General features: G+C 39.8%; 1 protein-coding gene across 3 annotated transcripts in view; it reads right to left on the reverse strand.

The window, feature by feature from the left end:
* Positions 1-16,950, reverse strand: part of loxl1 (lysyl oxidase-like 1) — a 223,809-nt gene that overhangs the window by 18,176 nt on the left and 188,683 nt on the right. For 2 of the 3 annotated variants that reach the window (XM_058088442.1, XM_058088443.1), the window contains one exon: positions 4,926-6,439. The exons of the other annotated variant lie outside the window; for it this stretch is intronic. In XM_058088442.1, coding sequence (XP_057944425.1) covers positions 4,926-6,015 — 1,090 coding nt within the window. In that variant the 5' untranslated portion in view covers positions 6,016-6,439. The remainder of the gene's footprint in view (positions 1-4,925; positions 6,440-16,950) is intronic. 3 annotated transcript variants of the gene reach the window in all.

Raw genomic sequence — 16,950 nt, forward strand, 5'->3', positions numbered from 1 at the left:
AATCAGCAACTGTTACATTTGTTCACTTCCTGCTTTCAATAATACAGTTTAAGTTTAAGTAAAGGGCCGGCGCCTGAGCGACCTGGTCTTTGGCGGCCAAATATGGTTCTTGGTACTAACCTCGACCCACAGTTTGGGTTCTTGAACCAAACTCCTTGAGAGGGGCTGGACTTTGTTCTACTCTGGAGTTGCTGCAAGGGACAGGCGGCAAGCTGGTATGGGAACGGGGGCCTGCTCACCTCGACTGAGAATGTATCCGTACAGTACACAGAATACTTTGAGGCCCCCCTAATCCCTTCCATACCTTCCTTAGAGGAAGCAGAGTCAGAGGATACAAACGGGGACAGGTCCATCACCTTGGCTGAGGTATCTGCGGTGGTAAAATGCTCTTTAGTGGCAAAGCTCCAGGGGTGGACGAGTTTCACCCTGAATTCCTCAAGGCTGTGTCAGGAACAGTACCTTTGGATTGGCACCCCGGGGTTTTTGGGTGTTGGTCCCCCTTTTTAAGAAGGGTGACCGGAGGGTGTTTTTTTCTATTATTGACAATTTGGAACACATTTGGAACTGGGCTGCACGGTGTAGGAGTGGTTAGCATGTTGGCTACGCAGTCAGGAGACCTGTGTTCGATTCCTTTAAACTTTTTTTTTCTCTTATCATATCGGGCATGCCATGATGGACTCCATCCAGTGTGACGGTAATGTCATGTCACGTCTCGTCAATGTAACCTTACTGATGCCGTGTGATATTTGTGGATTTATACGTATATCACGTATACTCATGATAGAATGAGGGATCGATATTTAAACCGCAATTTTCAGCTATTTATTTTAAAATCTGCAAATTTGTGCGTTAAGGTTGCATTGCGGATATGCGGGGATGCATGTTACACAGAATTGCCCCAACATTGTTTATGGAAACCGTTTATGGGACGCTGAAAACGTAATGTTTGCTCAGTGTTTCACATCCAGGTGAGTCTTGCCATCATGACACAGTCTAAATAAAGGCTTTAGGTTCCTGGCTCCTATACAAACACCTCATCCCAGTGCTCCCTCTCTGAGGCAGATGTAGTAGGACAGGCCTGCCACACTTGGGGCAGACCATGTAAACATTGTAAGAGCTGTATGAGACCACAGCAGTTTTTTTTGTCTCTCTCTCTCGCTCTTGCTCTTCTACCCAGGAAGACTTTGTTCTCTAATCTTTTCAAATGAGAAATTGGGTCTCTCTTATAGGGATAAAGTGTTTGGAGAGACTAAAAGCTGATCGGCTCGCAACAGCATGTGACAAAGCCACATATTACGCTCTAAGTGGGACACGCTTTGGAGAACTTGGATCTCGCCGGGCGTTTTATACCAGTGAAGTAGTATAAAAAAAATAAAAAATAAAAAAAAAGGACACGCAGGCTGCCTTTAAGATAATTTCAAGCTTGAGACTGCATGAGCTGCGGAGGGAGAGACACATCCGAATATTTCACATTTATTGAGGTCAAAATAAAGACGAAGAAAACGTGACTCGTAGTTTTAGTTCAGCTTTTCCATGATATGTCTCCGTGTTAGTTATCGTTGGTTATTGTTTATTGAGCAGTTGGCATAAACTATAGGATCGGAATTTAGGCACAAAAACAAATGAAATATAATTTGTTTTGGATTCTGATTAATTTTTTTTCCACTGAAAGTTAAGCGTAAAATAACATTTAACCTTTGTGATTATTGGAAATCAAAACTTTTATAAATTATAATAGATATAAATTATGATAGCTTATTGTTATTGTTATAGAATTGTAATTATTAATATTCATACATAGGAATTTAAATTATTTGTGTGTTTTTTGCACAACCTAACACAATTCAAAATTAATTTATTACCACAATGAAAAAAATTATATTATTATTTGTAACGGGAATTTAAATATTAATTTTGTATTATTTTTCTTTATTTTATATATATTAATTATAAACTGTATCATTTAATTTTTTACTGAAACGCCAAAATTTTGATTATTTAAACATGTAAAAAAATACTATTACCATTAGGATCCAAAATAATGTTTTATTATTTGGGAAAAATGCTTATTGTTATTGTTATAGAATTGTAATTATTAATATTCGTGCATAGGATTTAAATTTATTTGTGTGTTTTTGCACAACCTAACATAATTCAAAATTAAATTAATACCACTATGAAAAAAATTCCATTATTATTTGTAACAGTAATTTAAATATTAATTTTCTATTATTGTTCTTTATTATATATATATTAATTAAAATAATAATAATTATTATTAACTGTATCATTTATTTTTTTACTGAAACGCAAAAATGGTGATTATTTAAACATGTAAAAAAATACTATGACAATTAGGATCCAAAATAATGTTTTATTATTTGGAAAGAAATTTTTAAAAATTTATATTTCTATACATTCATTGTATTTAATTGTGTTTTTGCTCTGAAAAGGAGGCATAAAAAATATCAGGAGTCAATAGCATGAAATTGTTGTGATTATTTTAAATAAAAACATTACTATCATCATTAGATTACAGTATAATATTGTAATGCTTAATACTTTATAGTAAATATTTACAGTAATATTTACAGTATGTAGACTGATTATGATTGTCATTAGTATTATTCCCCTGTAAAATAAACATTAACATGGTATCAGCCATGATGTAATTTAGATGATTAGTAGATAATTAGTAGTTTTCCTCTGTACTACCAGGCTACGACTAATGAGTGAAATAACTTAACACGCTTTGCAGCGGTCTTTTAATGAATTAATCAGTGCCAATTATCGTCTAATTATTCTTTTGTCATGATGGCCGGCGGCTTTGTTTATGAATATTAGAGGAAGGCCATGTTGCAGTGTGGTGCAAAGTGTGTATTTATTGTCATACACACACTTTTTAAACACGTCTTTGCCACAAGCCGTGCTTTTTTAAAAAAATCCATTCATAGATAAAGTAAGGCCACCAATAAACTGTCATCTACCGCTTAAATAAATGGATAAGCAGTACTCAAAGCAACAATATGTTATCATTTGACCGTAAAGTAAAATCAGATGAAAATACATTATCAGCAAATATTGCGTTGCTCTAAAATAGCAACCCCAATAGTATTTTTTGCTAGCATCACAGCTATTATCACCATCGTTAATAGTTCTAATGCCCATGTCCTGTACACTATAGTCTACAGCAGCGGTCTCAAACATGCGGCCCGTGGGCCAAATGTGGCCCGCAGGATACTAGTTTGAGGCCCCCGCCTTGATATGAAAGTTTAATGTTAGTGCGGCCCGCGCAAGTTTGATATGGATGCTGTATGGTATCATGTACCCAGAAAAAATTATTACGTTTGATTAATGTTCATGTTAAAGGTTAAATAACTGTTAATAGTTATCCTCCCTATCCGTGTGGAAGTGGTACATTTTTGGCTATTTAAGTTCAAAGGAAATAACTTGAAGGCTACCGTTTAGGTCGCTAGCTCTCTAGTTTGCGAGTTAGCATGTGTCTCAAGACCCCGCAGTTGCGCAATATGTTGTAAATAAAAAGAGTATGAATGTGACTATAGCCGTGTTTTGTCATGTCTACAGGGCTCTAATAATGCTTTGTTCATTTTAATCTGAAAAAAAATAATTTGTCTACCCACTTAAGTTTTTATTATTTGCCGTTTTATTATTATTATTATTATTATTATATTTATTTATTACTGATTTTATTCTTGATTTGTTCATTTATTTTTCATCTTATTTTGTGTAGAAAAATAAAAATTAAGATATTTGAGAACAGTGGAATTTTTAACAGAGCTTTTCTTGTAGAAAATCAGAACCAAAGCAAAGTTTATTAATTTTTCTGTTTTTAATAAATGCGTTTTTTTTTTTTTTTTTTTTTTTGAAAAACTGATGCAGCCCAGTCTCACCCAGACCCTAGCTCAAGTGGCCCCCAAGTAAATTGAGTTTGAGACCCCTGGTCTACAGTTTACGGCACACTAAAACAAAAAGTTAAACCAGCATTATTAAGTCTGAGAAGCTTGTTTTCATTGTCTTAAAACAGCCCAAAGGCAGAAAAAACATTGGAAATATTACTTTTTTATGCATCAAGTTTTTTTGCGTTTTTTTTTTGGCATTAGCAGATACGTATGTATACTCGCGGGGCTCGCTTGAGAGCTTGTGTAAAACAAGTTTATTGAAGTACTTGTTTTGGTACACATATTATATTAACTTAGACACATTTTGACAGCCCGATGAAACCTAATAAGCTTTGCTTCGTCCTACTCCTGATGCTCATTGAAACTTGTGATGTACGTCAATGTGACTTGTTCAGCATGTTCGAAATAAACTCCACCATAACTCTACCTCGGAGACTCCTAAAGGGGGTACTTTCCATATTTCCCTCCCTTTACGGGAGTGGTGAATCGCTGTACAACGCTCCCCTCCTTTTTACCTCTGCTTTCCAAGCTTGTTTACTCTTTCCAGTCCCCAAGTGCCAGAGGGAGTCCGCCCCCCGTTCCCCCCTTCTCGCCAGACCCAATGAGGTCACCCTCGCTGTTACCAAACTGCACGTGAAAAGCACAGAATCCCCCACTCTCATGTGCAAAGACAGTGCTTCTTGTGTGCTGGGCTTTCTCAATGGTCCAGTTTTTTTTTTAAAACAGCACAAGAAGCAATTGGGTGACTTTTACATTGATTGCTCAAGACTGGTCCATCTGATAAACCTGCTGGATTCTGCATGCAAACTCCTACAAGGAATCATTATGATCTTCTCAAAGACAGAAATTCCCCCCAGTGGCTGCAAGTGAAGTCTTTCTGACTATGTGAAATATTTAAAAAGTCTTCTTCAAACACCCATCTCTCCCCCCCCGAGAGATCTATTCCAACTTCCTGAACAAAATGTGTACACTTTCCACCCGAAGCAAAAATAAAGCTTACTTTACCTCCTCTATCTTGTTGGTACACGCTCCCGACGTTGCTTTGCTCGATCGCAGAGTTGGGAGAGTTTCTTCCAGATGGGATGGGCTGAAAGAAGGGTGGCTGGGGTCTTCCAAATGGTGGGAACTGCTCATACTGAGGGCTGTGTACGGGTAGTTGACCGGCACCTGGTCCAGACAGGTCTACGGTGGCGTCTGGTACAGAGGCGGCGGCGGCGGCGGCGGACTCCTCGTTATAGAGACTGTGAGTGTATCTGCGATCAAGGCCGTCTGAGAAGGGCGGTTGTGCAGGACGGGGCGCCGCAGCAGGGTTGGATCCATAACCATAAGATTGATAGAATTGGTAGCTGTCATCTGTGAATTCAGAGGGAGAACCTGGGAGAACTGGAGCTCCACCTGGGAGTATGGCGGCACCTCCTGGGAATACAGGGGTGCCACCTGTGTAACCCCCTCCAGTGTACCCCAATCCGCCGGCATATGCTCCACCGCCGTAACTGCCACCAGGAACTGGCTGAAAGGGCGGCTCGTAACTCCGGTATGGTTCCTCTACATAACCGGGGTCAAACGGTACTGGTTGGTAGACAGGCTGCTGAGGGATGGGATACTGAGGATATGATGGGATGTTGTATGGAGATGATGGATACGAAGATGATGAGGATGTGGATTGCCTTACTCGGGTACCGGAGGATCCCTGAAAGGAGGTTCCACCTGTTGCCCCTGCGGTTCGTCTCCAGTTTTCAGGCACTTGCCCAAAACCGAAAGGATGCCTGGCCTGCCCTCGGATCGTCTCCGAGGATCCCCTCGAGGGCGCTTGCCTGCGCACGTTTCCCCCTTGAGTCCTACGGGGCGACTGAGGGCGAGTGTCGGCCACCACTATCGTGTGATCACGGTCCTGGGCGGCGGTCCCAGCTGGAACATATTCAGATCCACTATTGAGCAGGCTGAACACACGGCCGTTGTTCTCCCACTGGATCACCTGCCTCCACGGAGTAGCCGAGCCATCCCGCCTTGGGGTCCGACGACTCTGGGTCGAGCGCTGGGCTTGTCCTGATCCGGCTAGCATGAACACGAAACTAACCACAATGACAGGCAACATAATGACTCCCCCTGAAAAAGCTTCTTCCAAGTCAAAACACCTGAAGCTCTGTCAAAAAAAACATCCCCTGGAGTTCGCCTGTTGGTTGACTTGAAGTGATGCAGGGATTCTGCTCGGGTGCATCTGTAGTTCTTCCTTAGACAGCAATAAGACGGTGAATCCAGTGCTACCTAAAGATGTGGTGCTCTGTTTAGCGTCGGCTGGTTGGCCTGTCAGTTCCTGTGCACTGCACTCCACTCCACTCTCCTGCAAGTTTCCTGATTGCTTACAATGAGCTGTGAAAAAAATCTCCAAAGTTTTTTTTTTTCTTTTTTTTTTTCTTCTTCTTAAGGCGAGGTCCCACATGGCCCTAGTGCTAGTGATGTTTCCCGGCCTGCAGCAGCCAGCCAGCCCTCTGTGAGGCCTCCAGAATCAACATTACCATCTGCAAAGGCATGCAGACATACTGTAAAATACACCTCACTTGTAACTTCTTAAATACTTTTCTCATGGTTCTGTACACAGATACGCCATATGTGAGCAACAGGTGTGCCTATGGATGGTTATGCTGTTGCTTTACCTTTTAAACCTTCATAAAACGACAATAATCGCAAGCAGATGTGAAGCGTCTTAATTGGTAACAGCAGCATTCGGTCATAGAGAGTAACTATACTTACACAAGAGTTGGAACACATTGCTAACATCATGGAAACAAGGAATGAGGTAGAAGTCAAAGAATGAGTGAGGAATGAGGGTCATACATGTGCACGGAATTCTTCAAAAGGCTTGGATGTTCATGTCACGTGTTCAAGGTTTTAGGATAAAGTGCTTGAAAGTGTTTGAAATTGCAACTACTCACTAACAAAAGACACATTATGGAAGCGGACACGTCAAGCATGTTTTTCATTAACTTCTTTCTTCATCATAAAAAGTAAATACATATAAACACACATTTGGAAGTGACATGCATTAGTGGAGAGTTGCCTCATCACCTCTTTTTGCCTCGCGCTCGAAAATAAAACCCAAAGACGACGTATAAATACATTTTTATATAATTATATAATACATTTTTGATATTGAATTAGGTATATTTCATTTTTACAATTTTTTTTCCTCCCACATTTAACATGCATTAAATATCAGTGTTAATTATATTGTTATATACTCAATTTATTTAAGTTTATTTAAGTTTAAATATTTATCGGAACAGATCAACAGCCCATTTTGTGATTAAAAAATATATATTTCATATTAAAATTAGATAACACATTACTGTATTAATAATTAATACCTACAAATTCTTAATTCTTAATAATCTATAAAATAAATAATAGTGTTTAGTTAATGTTGATCTCAAAAATCGCAGAAATTACGTCATAACTACATGTCATAATATTCATTCATTCATTTTCTACTGCTTATCCTCACAAGGGTCGCGGGCAGTGCTGGAGCCTATCCCAGCTGTCTTTGGGCAAGAGGCGGGGTACAATTAGCCTAGGGGTACAATTAGCCTAGCATATTATTATGGTTAATATTATTATATAGAAACTAGACTATGACTAGCTCAGGCCCCACAGCTATAAAACCCGAGTTCAATTCCATCCTCGGCCATCTCTGTGTGGAGTTTCCTCCCACATTCCAAAAACATGCTAGGTTAATTGGCGACTCCAAATTGTCCATAGGTATGAATGTGAGTGTGAATGGTTGTTTGTCTATATGTGCCCTGTGATTGGCTGGCGACCAGTCCAGGGTGTACCCCGCTGGGATAGGCTCCAACACCCTCGGTGACCCTTGTGAGGATAAGCGGTAGAAAATGAATGAATGGACTGTGACTAGTTCTAGTCATAGTAGAATGTGTTGTATCAAGTTTAAATCCACTCTTAAGATGTAGTTTTATCAAAGTTAAGGATATGCAAATAGGATGAAAACCACCTCCAAGAGTGTTTGAACTCAGATTAGTAGAACTTGTAGTTAATTGATATGATATTCTTTTCTCCACCCTGATAACAATGTAGCTTATGAACATGTTAAAAATCTCCTCCCACCTCCTGATACACACACACACACACACAATTCATTCCCTCGCCGCTTGTAGCACAAAAGACGTGCATGATCTCCTGGGCTAAGCAGCGTGCACCGTGAGAGCGCTATCAAAGCAGCGTTGCACTCCAAGAACCTTCATTTGCAATGTTCAGAGAAAGAGACGAGTCATTAGGAAACACGCTCACGTGGGAATGGAAGCCGCCTTCATGCTAAAGTGCACTACAACACACACCATCATGTACTCCACGACCCCCCGACCCCCCCTTGTGTTATCAAAATCAGCACTTTGGAAGGTGTTTTCCTTGGAAGAGGACTGCATGGCCACTGGCCTCGGTGATGTCACAGCACAGCCAAGAAAGGGCAACATTCCACCAGGCCTGCAGCACTCAACGTTCTCTTTGTTTCCCGTAAAACACAACCCATAGAAACATCACCTTTAATTTATTTAGACAAACAACCGTTCACACTCACATTCATACCTATGGACAATTTGGAGTCGCCAATTAACCTAGCATATTTTGGAATGTGGGAGGAAACCGGAGTACCCGGAGAAAACCCACGCATGCACAGGGAGAACATGCAAACTCCACACAGAGATGGCCGAGGTTGGAATCGAACTCGGGTTGCATCATAATTACTCAACTAAATGAAAACCCAACATTTTCAACATTCGTTCATTCATTCATTTTCTACCGCTTTTCCTCACGAGGGTCGCGGGGGGTGCTGGAGCCTATCCCAGCTGTCTTCGGGCGAGAGGCGGGGTACACCCTGGACTGGTCGCCAGCCAATCACAGGGCACATATAGACAAACAACCATTCACACTCACATTCATACCTATGGACAATTTGGAGTCGCTAATTAACCTAGCATGTTTTTGGAATGTGGGAGGAAACCGGAGTATCCGGAGAAAACCCACGCATGCAAGGGAGAACATGCAAACTCCGCATAGGGATGGAATCGAACTTGGGTCTCCAAGCTGTGTGGCCTGCGCGCTAACCACTTGACGCCAAATCAATACATTCATTCATTCATTTTCTACCGCTTTTTCCCCACGAGGGTCGCGGGGGGTGCTGGAGCCTATCCCAGCTGTCTTTGGGCGAGAGGCGGGGTACACCCTGGACTGGTCTCCAGCCAATCACAGGGCACATATAGACAAACAACCATTCACACTCACATTCATACCTATGGACAATTTGGAGTGGCCAATTAACCTAGCATGTTTTTTGGAATGTGGGAGGAAACCGGAGTATCCGGAGAAAACCCACGCATGCACGGGAAGAACATGCAAACTCCACACAGAGATGGCCGAGAGTGGAATCAAACCCTAGTCTCCTAGCTGTGAGGTATGTGCGCTAACCACTTGTCCGCCGTGCCGCCCACCTTTAATTCTTGCAGCAAAAAGCATGCACGGCGTCGGCATTCCTCGCTAGCAGGATATTACCGTGCCAGTCTGAAATAATGCGACATTGAGCCAGGAATTGACCGCCGGTAGCCAATGGAATGAGGGATCATTATGAAGATAACGTTACCGCTAGCAGACACACTTGTCACTTGTTGTCAAAGTATTCCATTACACTCTCCGATTGTTTTGAATTCTGAACAACAGCATTCCGAATAGTTTAGTCCAGTGTTTTTCAACGGCACATTTTTTTACTTTGGAAAACAGTCTATAGGAGGAACGAGCTAGGTGTTGCCACACGGACCGATATTACATTGCTCTGCTAGTCTTTACACCACGGACACTCGACAGTAGCCATGTTTTTACATGAGGAGTTTTTCTCTTTCTGAATGACTTTTCCGGAAACAATGGTATACATGGAAAGGAATATTCCAATCTCTGGTCTACATGCGTCACTATAATCAACCAGAATAGTTAATAGGGCATGCCCAGTAAAACGTAAACACCAACATCACGTGATACCGACTTCCACGAGTTGTTCTTTCATTTGTTGGAATAATTCCGTATTGCCAGTTTTTTCGTTTGTCCAGTCTTGAAATTTAGTTTGAATCAAAAACAAACTTTCCGTATCAGTCCAGTGCCGATTTCTGGCCTCCATTTTTAAAACTGAAGAACATCTGGAGCTGTGTGTTACGTCATATCTGAGAATGCGATATGATAAATTTAACCAGGAAAGGATCAAATTGAAGCTTGCTAATATTTTATAATTCAACTCGGTATGTGTTTTATATAGATATATATTTTCTTTTGACTTATGGACTTGTGAATGGCGTATAGAAGGGTTTAGATTCTGTTCCACAGATGGCGCTAATGCACACGAAAGCTGCTTGCCAACCGCCAATAAACAATAGAAGAAGAAAAACACCACAAAGAAGAACGCAGTCTGACAACTTTCCGCTTCAGCGGGTACAAGATACCTCAATCGAATTCGGGAAAGGAATATTCCACACCTGGGAATTCGATTATATGGCGATGGCGATGGAGATGGCGCTAATGCACACGAAAGCTGCTTGCCAGTGGTTGAAAATCACTGGTTTAGTCATGTTAAGAACGCAAAAGAGTGTCTCTAAACTTTTGACTGATGCTATAAATATTGATGCATCATCATTAACATTCATCAAGGTGTTTTTGAAGACTTTCCTTCAGAGGGATTTACATCAAGATTTAAGTGCATGTCAAAGCCTTGTTTTCACTTTCAGTTTGGCAGCTAATGATGCATTTTTTTTTTGGTGATGTAGCTCAAGGCTTGTTTTGGCCCTCCACGCTTAATTACAGATTGATCCCAAAGGATTTTCTTCTGCTAAAGAAATGGCTCGAAGAGAGATTCAGATTCGTCTTGAAATGCTGTCACTGGAACATTCCAGTAAGATTAGTGCAAGGAGGTTGTGAAGCGGAGGTTGCTTGTTTTTGTGTGTTGCTGCAGTATGCGTCGTTACGTTGTGTGCCCTGAAAGAAGGCTTTTTTTTTAATGTGAGTGACTGTGCAGAATGGGATGTAAGCCCAGGGAGGGAACACGCTTTAGATGTACAGTCGATGGGAATGATTGGCACCTCTGAAGTCCAATGAGGTTGTACAAGTTGGAATTCAAAAGTCTGAAAGACTTTTAAGATAGCTTAAACGGCAATTATCGGCTTACTGTTTATCCTAAAAGGGTTGATTCTGGGTGTGGGTTTTGCCTTTTTGCATTGTTGTTTTTGCAATACTTTTTCCAAAAGTACTGTGTGTTAAAAGTAAATAAAAACAGGAAGCATCAGCACATTACTCATCGTCAAAGTTAGCAGTTCTTCATTTTTTTTTTCTTTGTAATAACTCCTCCAAAAGTATATTATAAAATAATACCGTTGTCCCTCGTTTAAAGTGGTTTATTTGTTCCAGGCCATTTTCGCGATACAGGTCACAATTTTAATAAATTGAATATTTTTTTATATTTTTTAAAATTATATATTTTTTATATTTTATTGTAATAACTCCTCCAAAAGTATATTATAAAATAATACCGTCGTCCCTCATTTAAAGTGGTTTATTTGTTCCAGGCCTGACCGCAATAAATAAATTTTCGCGATACAGGTCACAATTTTAATAAATAGAATATTTTTAAAATATTTTTTAAAATATAAAAAAAAAATTATATATTTTTTATTTTATTGTAATAACTCCTCCAAAAGTGTATTATGAAATAATACCGTCGCCCCTTGTTTAAAGTGGTTTATTTGTTCCAGGCCTGACCGCAATAAATACATTTTCGCGATACAGGTCACAATGTTAATAAATTGAATATTTTTTAAATATTTGTAAAATATTTTGGTAATATATATTTTTTTACATTTTATTGCAATAACTCCTCCAAAAGTATATCATAAAATAATACTGTTGTCCCTCATTTAAAGTGGTGTATTAAATACATTTTCATGATACAGGTCACAATGTTAATAAATTGAGTATTTTAAAAATATTTTTTAAATATTTGTAAAAATATTTTTTAAATATTTTTAAATATATTTTTAAATATATTTTTTTATATTCTATTGTAATAACTCCTCCAAAAGTATATCATAAAATACTACCGTTGTCCCTCGTTTAAAGTGGTGTATTAAATACATTTTCACGATACAGGTCACAATGTTCATAAATTGAATATTTTTGGACCAAACGGTGGTGTCAAGCAGGATATATTGCGAGTTGGTTCGCTTCTTGTTTTCAAAGTAAAAGCAGTGATTTATCACTATGGTTTTTTGGAATTTTTCGGAATATCAGGATCTGTGCCCGTCGCTCTACTGCCACTTTTCTGCTTTTCGTTGCAGTGCACTGCCCTTGCCCGCCTGTGCGAGCCACCTGCGCACACCTGCCTGCAATCACTCATCTGTGGTATTTAAGCCGGGTGCGTGGACTTGTTCAATGCCAGATCGTTGCTCCATGCACATCTGTCTCATTTGGTGTGATCTTGTATTGTACGTATTGCTGGTCATCCTATTTTCTTGTATTTTTTCCACCTTACTTGGCTGTATAAAACTCAACAAAGCTTTTTTTTGTTTACCTTAAGAGTACCACATATAATATTCTGTATTGTTATTTGATTGTATTTTCCAACCTTTTTCACTGTCACTGCTAATCACTGCATGAACACACCATCCTGTCACACATGTCAAGTTATGTATCATTTCTCTCCTACGCACACTAAAAACACACACTATTAAATGCTTCATAATGGAACAATGTCACTACAGTTCACACAAATGTGTGTTTTCAAACACTCAGCGTTAGTTAGTGCTTCCTCCTCATGTACAGCCAACTTTCATTGAAAGATTGCCATGGCTGAATATTCAATATTTGGGTCATGTTTCTTTCCCCATTATTAAACATTAAGTAATCCTGCGGCTTTGTTGTTGAGCTGCATTGATGTGAGCCACAATGGAGGTAATAAACAGGTCAGGTGAACCGATGGAGAAAAAATAAGACGAAATAAAAATGAGACGAAAGTTTTGTGAGGCAATGGCAGCCAAGTGTTATTATTTCATTGTTAAGACCTTAAAGGTGAAAGAATAATGACATGATACCCTGCCTCACCTGACCTAAACCCTACTGTCAATCATTCTCACTTCAACAGATGTAAATAAACAGGTAAATGTTGAAAATGTTGGGTTTTCATTAATTATGATGCAACCCGAGTTCGATTCCACCCTCGGTTATCTCTGTGTGGAGTTTGCATGTTCTCCCCGTGCATGCGTGGGTTTTCTCTGGGTACTCCGGTTTACTCCCACATTCCAAAAACATGCTAGGTTAATTGGCGACTCCAAATTGTCCATAGGTATGAATGTGAGTGTGAATGGTTGTTTGTCTATATGTGCCCTGTGATTGGCTGGCCACCAGTCCAGGGTGTTCCCACGCCTCTTGCCCAAAGACAGCTGGGATAGGCTCCAGCACCCCAAAATGAATGAATGAATGAATGTGTTGAGTTGTGGACTCCTATATAGAAATCTAGAAATCTTTCTAGAGCTTCCAGAATCTGCACCTATCTGCTAATAAAAACCTACCTACTAAGGTCTACTGCTGATTACAATAGAGGAGAAAAATGTTGAAACAAAGTTTGTCTATATGTGCCCTGTGATTGGCTGGCGACCAGTCCAGGGTGTTCCCCTGCCTCTCGCCCGAAGACAGCTGGGATAGGCTCCAGCACCCCCGTTGTGAAGATAAGCGGTAGAAAATGAATGAATAAATGAATGGTTAACTTGATACAGGTTACATGTGCCTTACAGTTGTAATCTAATGTAAATGTAGTAATAAATGTAATAAAAAAAACGTTCAGCTCTAAGTTAAAATTCTGCTTAAACCGCTGCATGAGTTTAGCCCTGGAATGTAATATTTCCACTGCCATTAATTTCGTATGGAGAAAATTCCTTTTGAAATCCAAAAACCAGCATTCCAGAATGGATGTATTGGACCTTTGGGTCGCACTATAATGGAAACAATGATTCCGCCCTCACAGTGAACTTTTACCATCATAAATGTTTCAAATCAAACATAAAGCATAGTTTATTATTACCATTATTTCCAAAAGTATGGATACGCTTTTTCATGAAATAGAATGTAAACATTTCTCCAACCTTTTGACAAGTACTGTAAATATAATGATGGTTTTATATTAAGAGCACTATAGTGTCGGATATGGCAACAAGATGTTTAAAGTGTATATTGTGTTTAATTCCCATCTCCACTGAGTTTTCCTTCTCTTTGAGAATCCAGCTGATTCCAGTAAAAATCCGAAAAGCGCATCCAAAACAATCTCGTGGGAACAATCAGGACAATCTTGGCTCAATCAGGGTGGGTCTCAGAGGCACTATTTAAATGACCCGATGTTAGGTTACTGTATAAAAGCACAAAAGGTTGGGGGAGGTTGTATTTTGCAATAATGCATACTTGCAGAGTTTTTTCTTACAGGTTCCCAGCATTCCCAGCTTTTATTTCCTTTCTGCTTTACTGGCGCTCCCCAGAGTTTAAAGTCAAACATTTACACACATCGGTAGTCCTCGCTTGAAAGCGTTTTGTGTTTATGTGTGTTCTTGTTAACTCATTCAATTCCAGCCATTTTTAAAACACCGTTCATCTCGGTACTGGACATTTTTGATGATTTTGACTGATTTTTCAAGGCACACTGAATATTGTGTTCCTGGGTTTTATAGACATGGTATACAGCAAAACTTGTTTCCAAAGTATTCCAAAGTTCATTCATTCATTTTCTACCGCTTATCCTCTTGAGGGTTGCGGGGGTGCTGGAGCCTATCCCAGCTGTCTTAGGGCGAGAGGCGGAGTACACCCTGGACTGGTCGTCAGCCAATCACAGGGCACATAAAGACAAACAACCATTCACACTCACATTCATACCCATGGACAATTTGGAGTCGCCAATTAACCTAGCATGTTTTTGGAATGTGGGAGGAAACCGGAGTACCCGGAGAAAACCCACGCACGGGGAGAACATGCAAACTCCACACAGAGATGGCCGAGGGTGGAATTGAACTCGGGTCTCCTAGCTGTGAGGCCTGCGCGCTAACCACCCGTCCGCCATGCAGCCCTTTTCAATCATACACGAGCAAAAGAGAATTCAACCACTGTACAATAAAACTAAAATAAAGTAACATCTCGCCAGCCAATCACAGGGCACATATAGACAAACAACCATTCACACTCACATTAATACCTATGGACAATTTGGAGTCGCCAATTAACCTAGCATGTTTTTGGAAGGAAATGTTTATGGGAGGAAACCGGAGTACCCGGAGAACATGCAAATTCAACACAGAGATGGCCGAGGGTGGAATTGAACTCGGGTCTCCTAGCTGTGAGGCCTGCGCGCTAACTTCTCATCAGCCCTTATTCCAAAGTATCAATGCGTATTCTCTTCAACACTACTTCCTGGTTGCTGTGCAGCCTATATATTTCTATGAGAAAGTTACAGGCAGAGTTTAAACCGGTACCAAACATGTTCTCTTGTATTGTGGAGTTTCATCATCACATCTTTTTGCCTCTATCCTCGTGTTCATTTGTAGTTCTAAATGTAATTATGGTGATTTTGTCACTTTTTGTCTCTTTTTTTCCCTACAGCATTTTACAACATTATATGCAAATTAGACCATGATGTCACCCAGCAACTTCTCTGACTTTTCTTACTGAAAAGTTGGTAACAGAAATGACAAATATGTAAGAGAAATGTGTTATATAAAATATAAAAACAACAGAAGTATTCATCACAGCTAACAGCCCAATCAAGTCCTGACTCTAAAGACGTATTCATTACTTCACAGCCGTTAGTTCCATGACAAAAATACCAGTTTCAACGCTAAGCCAACCACACCAAAGTTCGCACAAAGAATCTTTTTAAGTTTTTGGTCCGGCACAGCTTACCAAACCACAAGTGTGAAGGCAGCCTTAGTTATCGCAGCAGTGAGAGTGCAGGTGTCTGATGTCTCTCCTTGAATGAAAATAAAATTAATGGAAAGCAGGTGAGGACTTCAAAGAGTGTCGGACGTGAGCTGAATGGCCCAATGTGTTTGCAGTCGCCACTTTTTTGCCAGCGCCGCCGTCGTATTCGCCGCTATGGAAGTAATAACTGGCTATATCTGAGGGAAAGTGAGTAAAGCAGATGAAAGAGGAAATAACGGGTGGCGTCCGTCGGGGGTGCCAACAGACATTACAAGGTCGCAGGGCTTTGTGGTTGGTGTCATTGCCACACGTCTCCTTTTATAACAAGCTTTGTTGAGACAAATGATGACTTAATCTTTTTTTTTTTTTAAAAAAACAGAAAGTTTTTTTTTGTGAGAACTCAGAATATGATGCCCTTGAATACACCACGATTGGTTATGATGTATTGCTTTATGTGTTTATAATGTAGCTATGGTGTTTTTAATGCAATAACCTAGATGTCTGGAATATTCTTCTTCTTAATTTCTTTCATTGCTTTTTAAAGGCAGATAGGGTAAAACATTCAGTATTATTAAAACCAGGCAGCCAAGACAACTATATAAATAAAGTCATAATTGTAGCTGAAAAACAGTGAGAAAGAACATTAAACAAGCCAATGGTTGTTGTTAGCATATGTATAGCATAGCAAATACAGCATATGCAGTGTAGACCCAAACAATGTATAGTATCTTTCTTAACGTTTCATATTATTTATACATGCAAACCCAAAGGTGCGTCCAAACAACCTCTCCCCGCACGAGTCAGAGCTTTTCTTCCCATCACTCACATAGTCACATTAATATCTGATTTGTATCTACATGTTGATCTGACCAGGCAACCAAGACAACTATAAAGTGGTATTATTGTGAAAATAAAGTCATAATTTTAGCTGAAAAACAACGAGAAAGAACATTAAACAAGCCAATGGTTGTTGTTAGCATATGTATATAGCATAGCAAATATAGCATATGCAGTGTAGACCCAAACAATATATAGT

This window comes from Doryrhamphus excisus, chromosome 12 (assembly GCF_030265055.1).
Source record: "Doryrhamphus excisus isolate RoL2022-K1 chromosome 12, RoL_Dexc_1.0, whole genome shotgun sequence".
Classification (NCBI taxonomy): Eukaryota; Metazoa; Chordata; class Actinopteri; order Syngnathiformes; family Syngnathidae; genus Doryrhamphus; species Doryrhamphus excisus.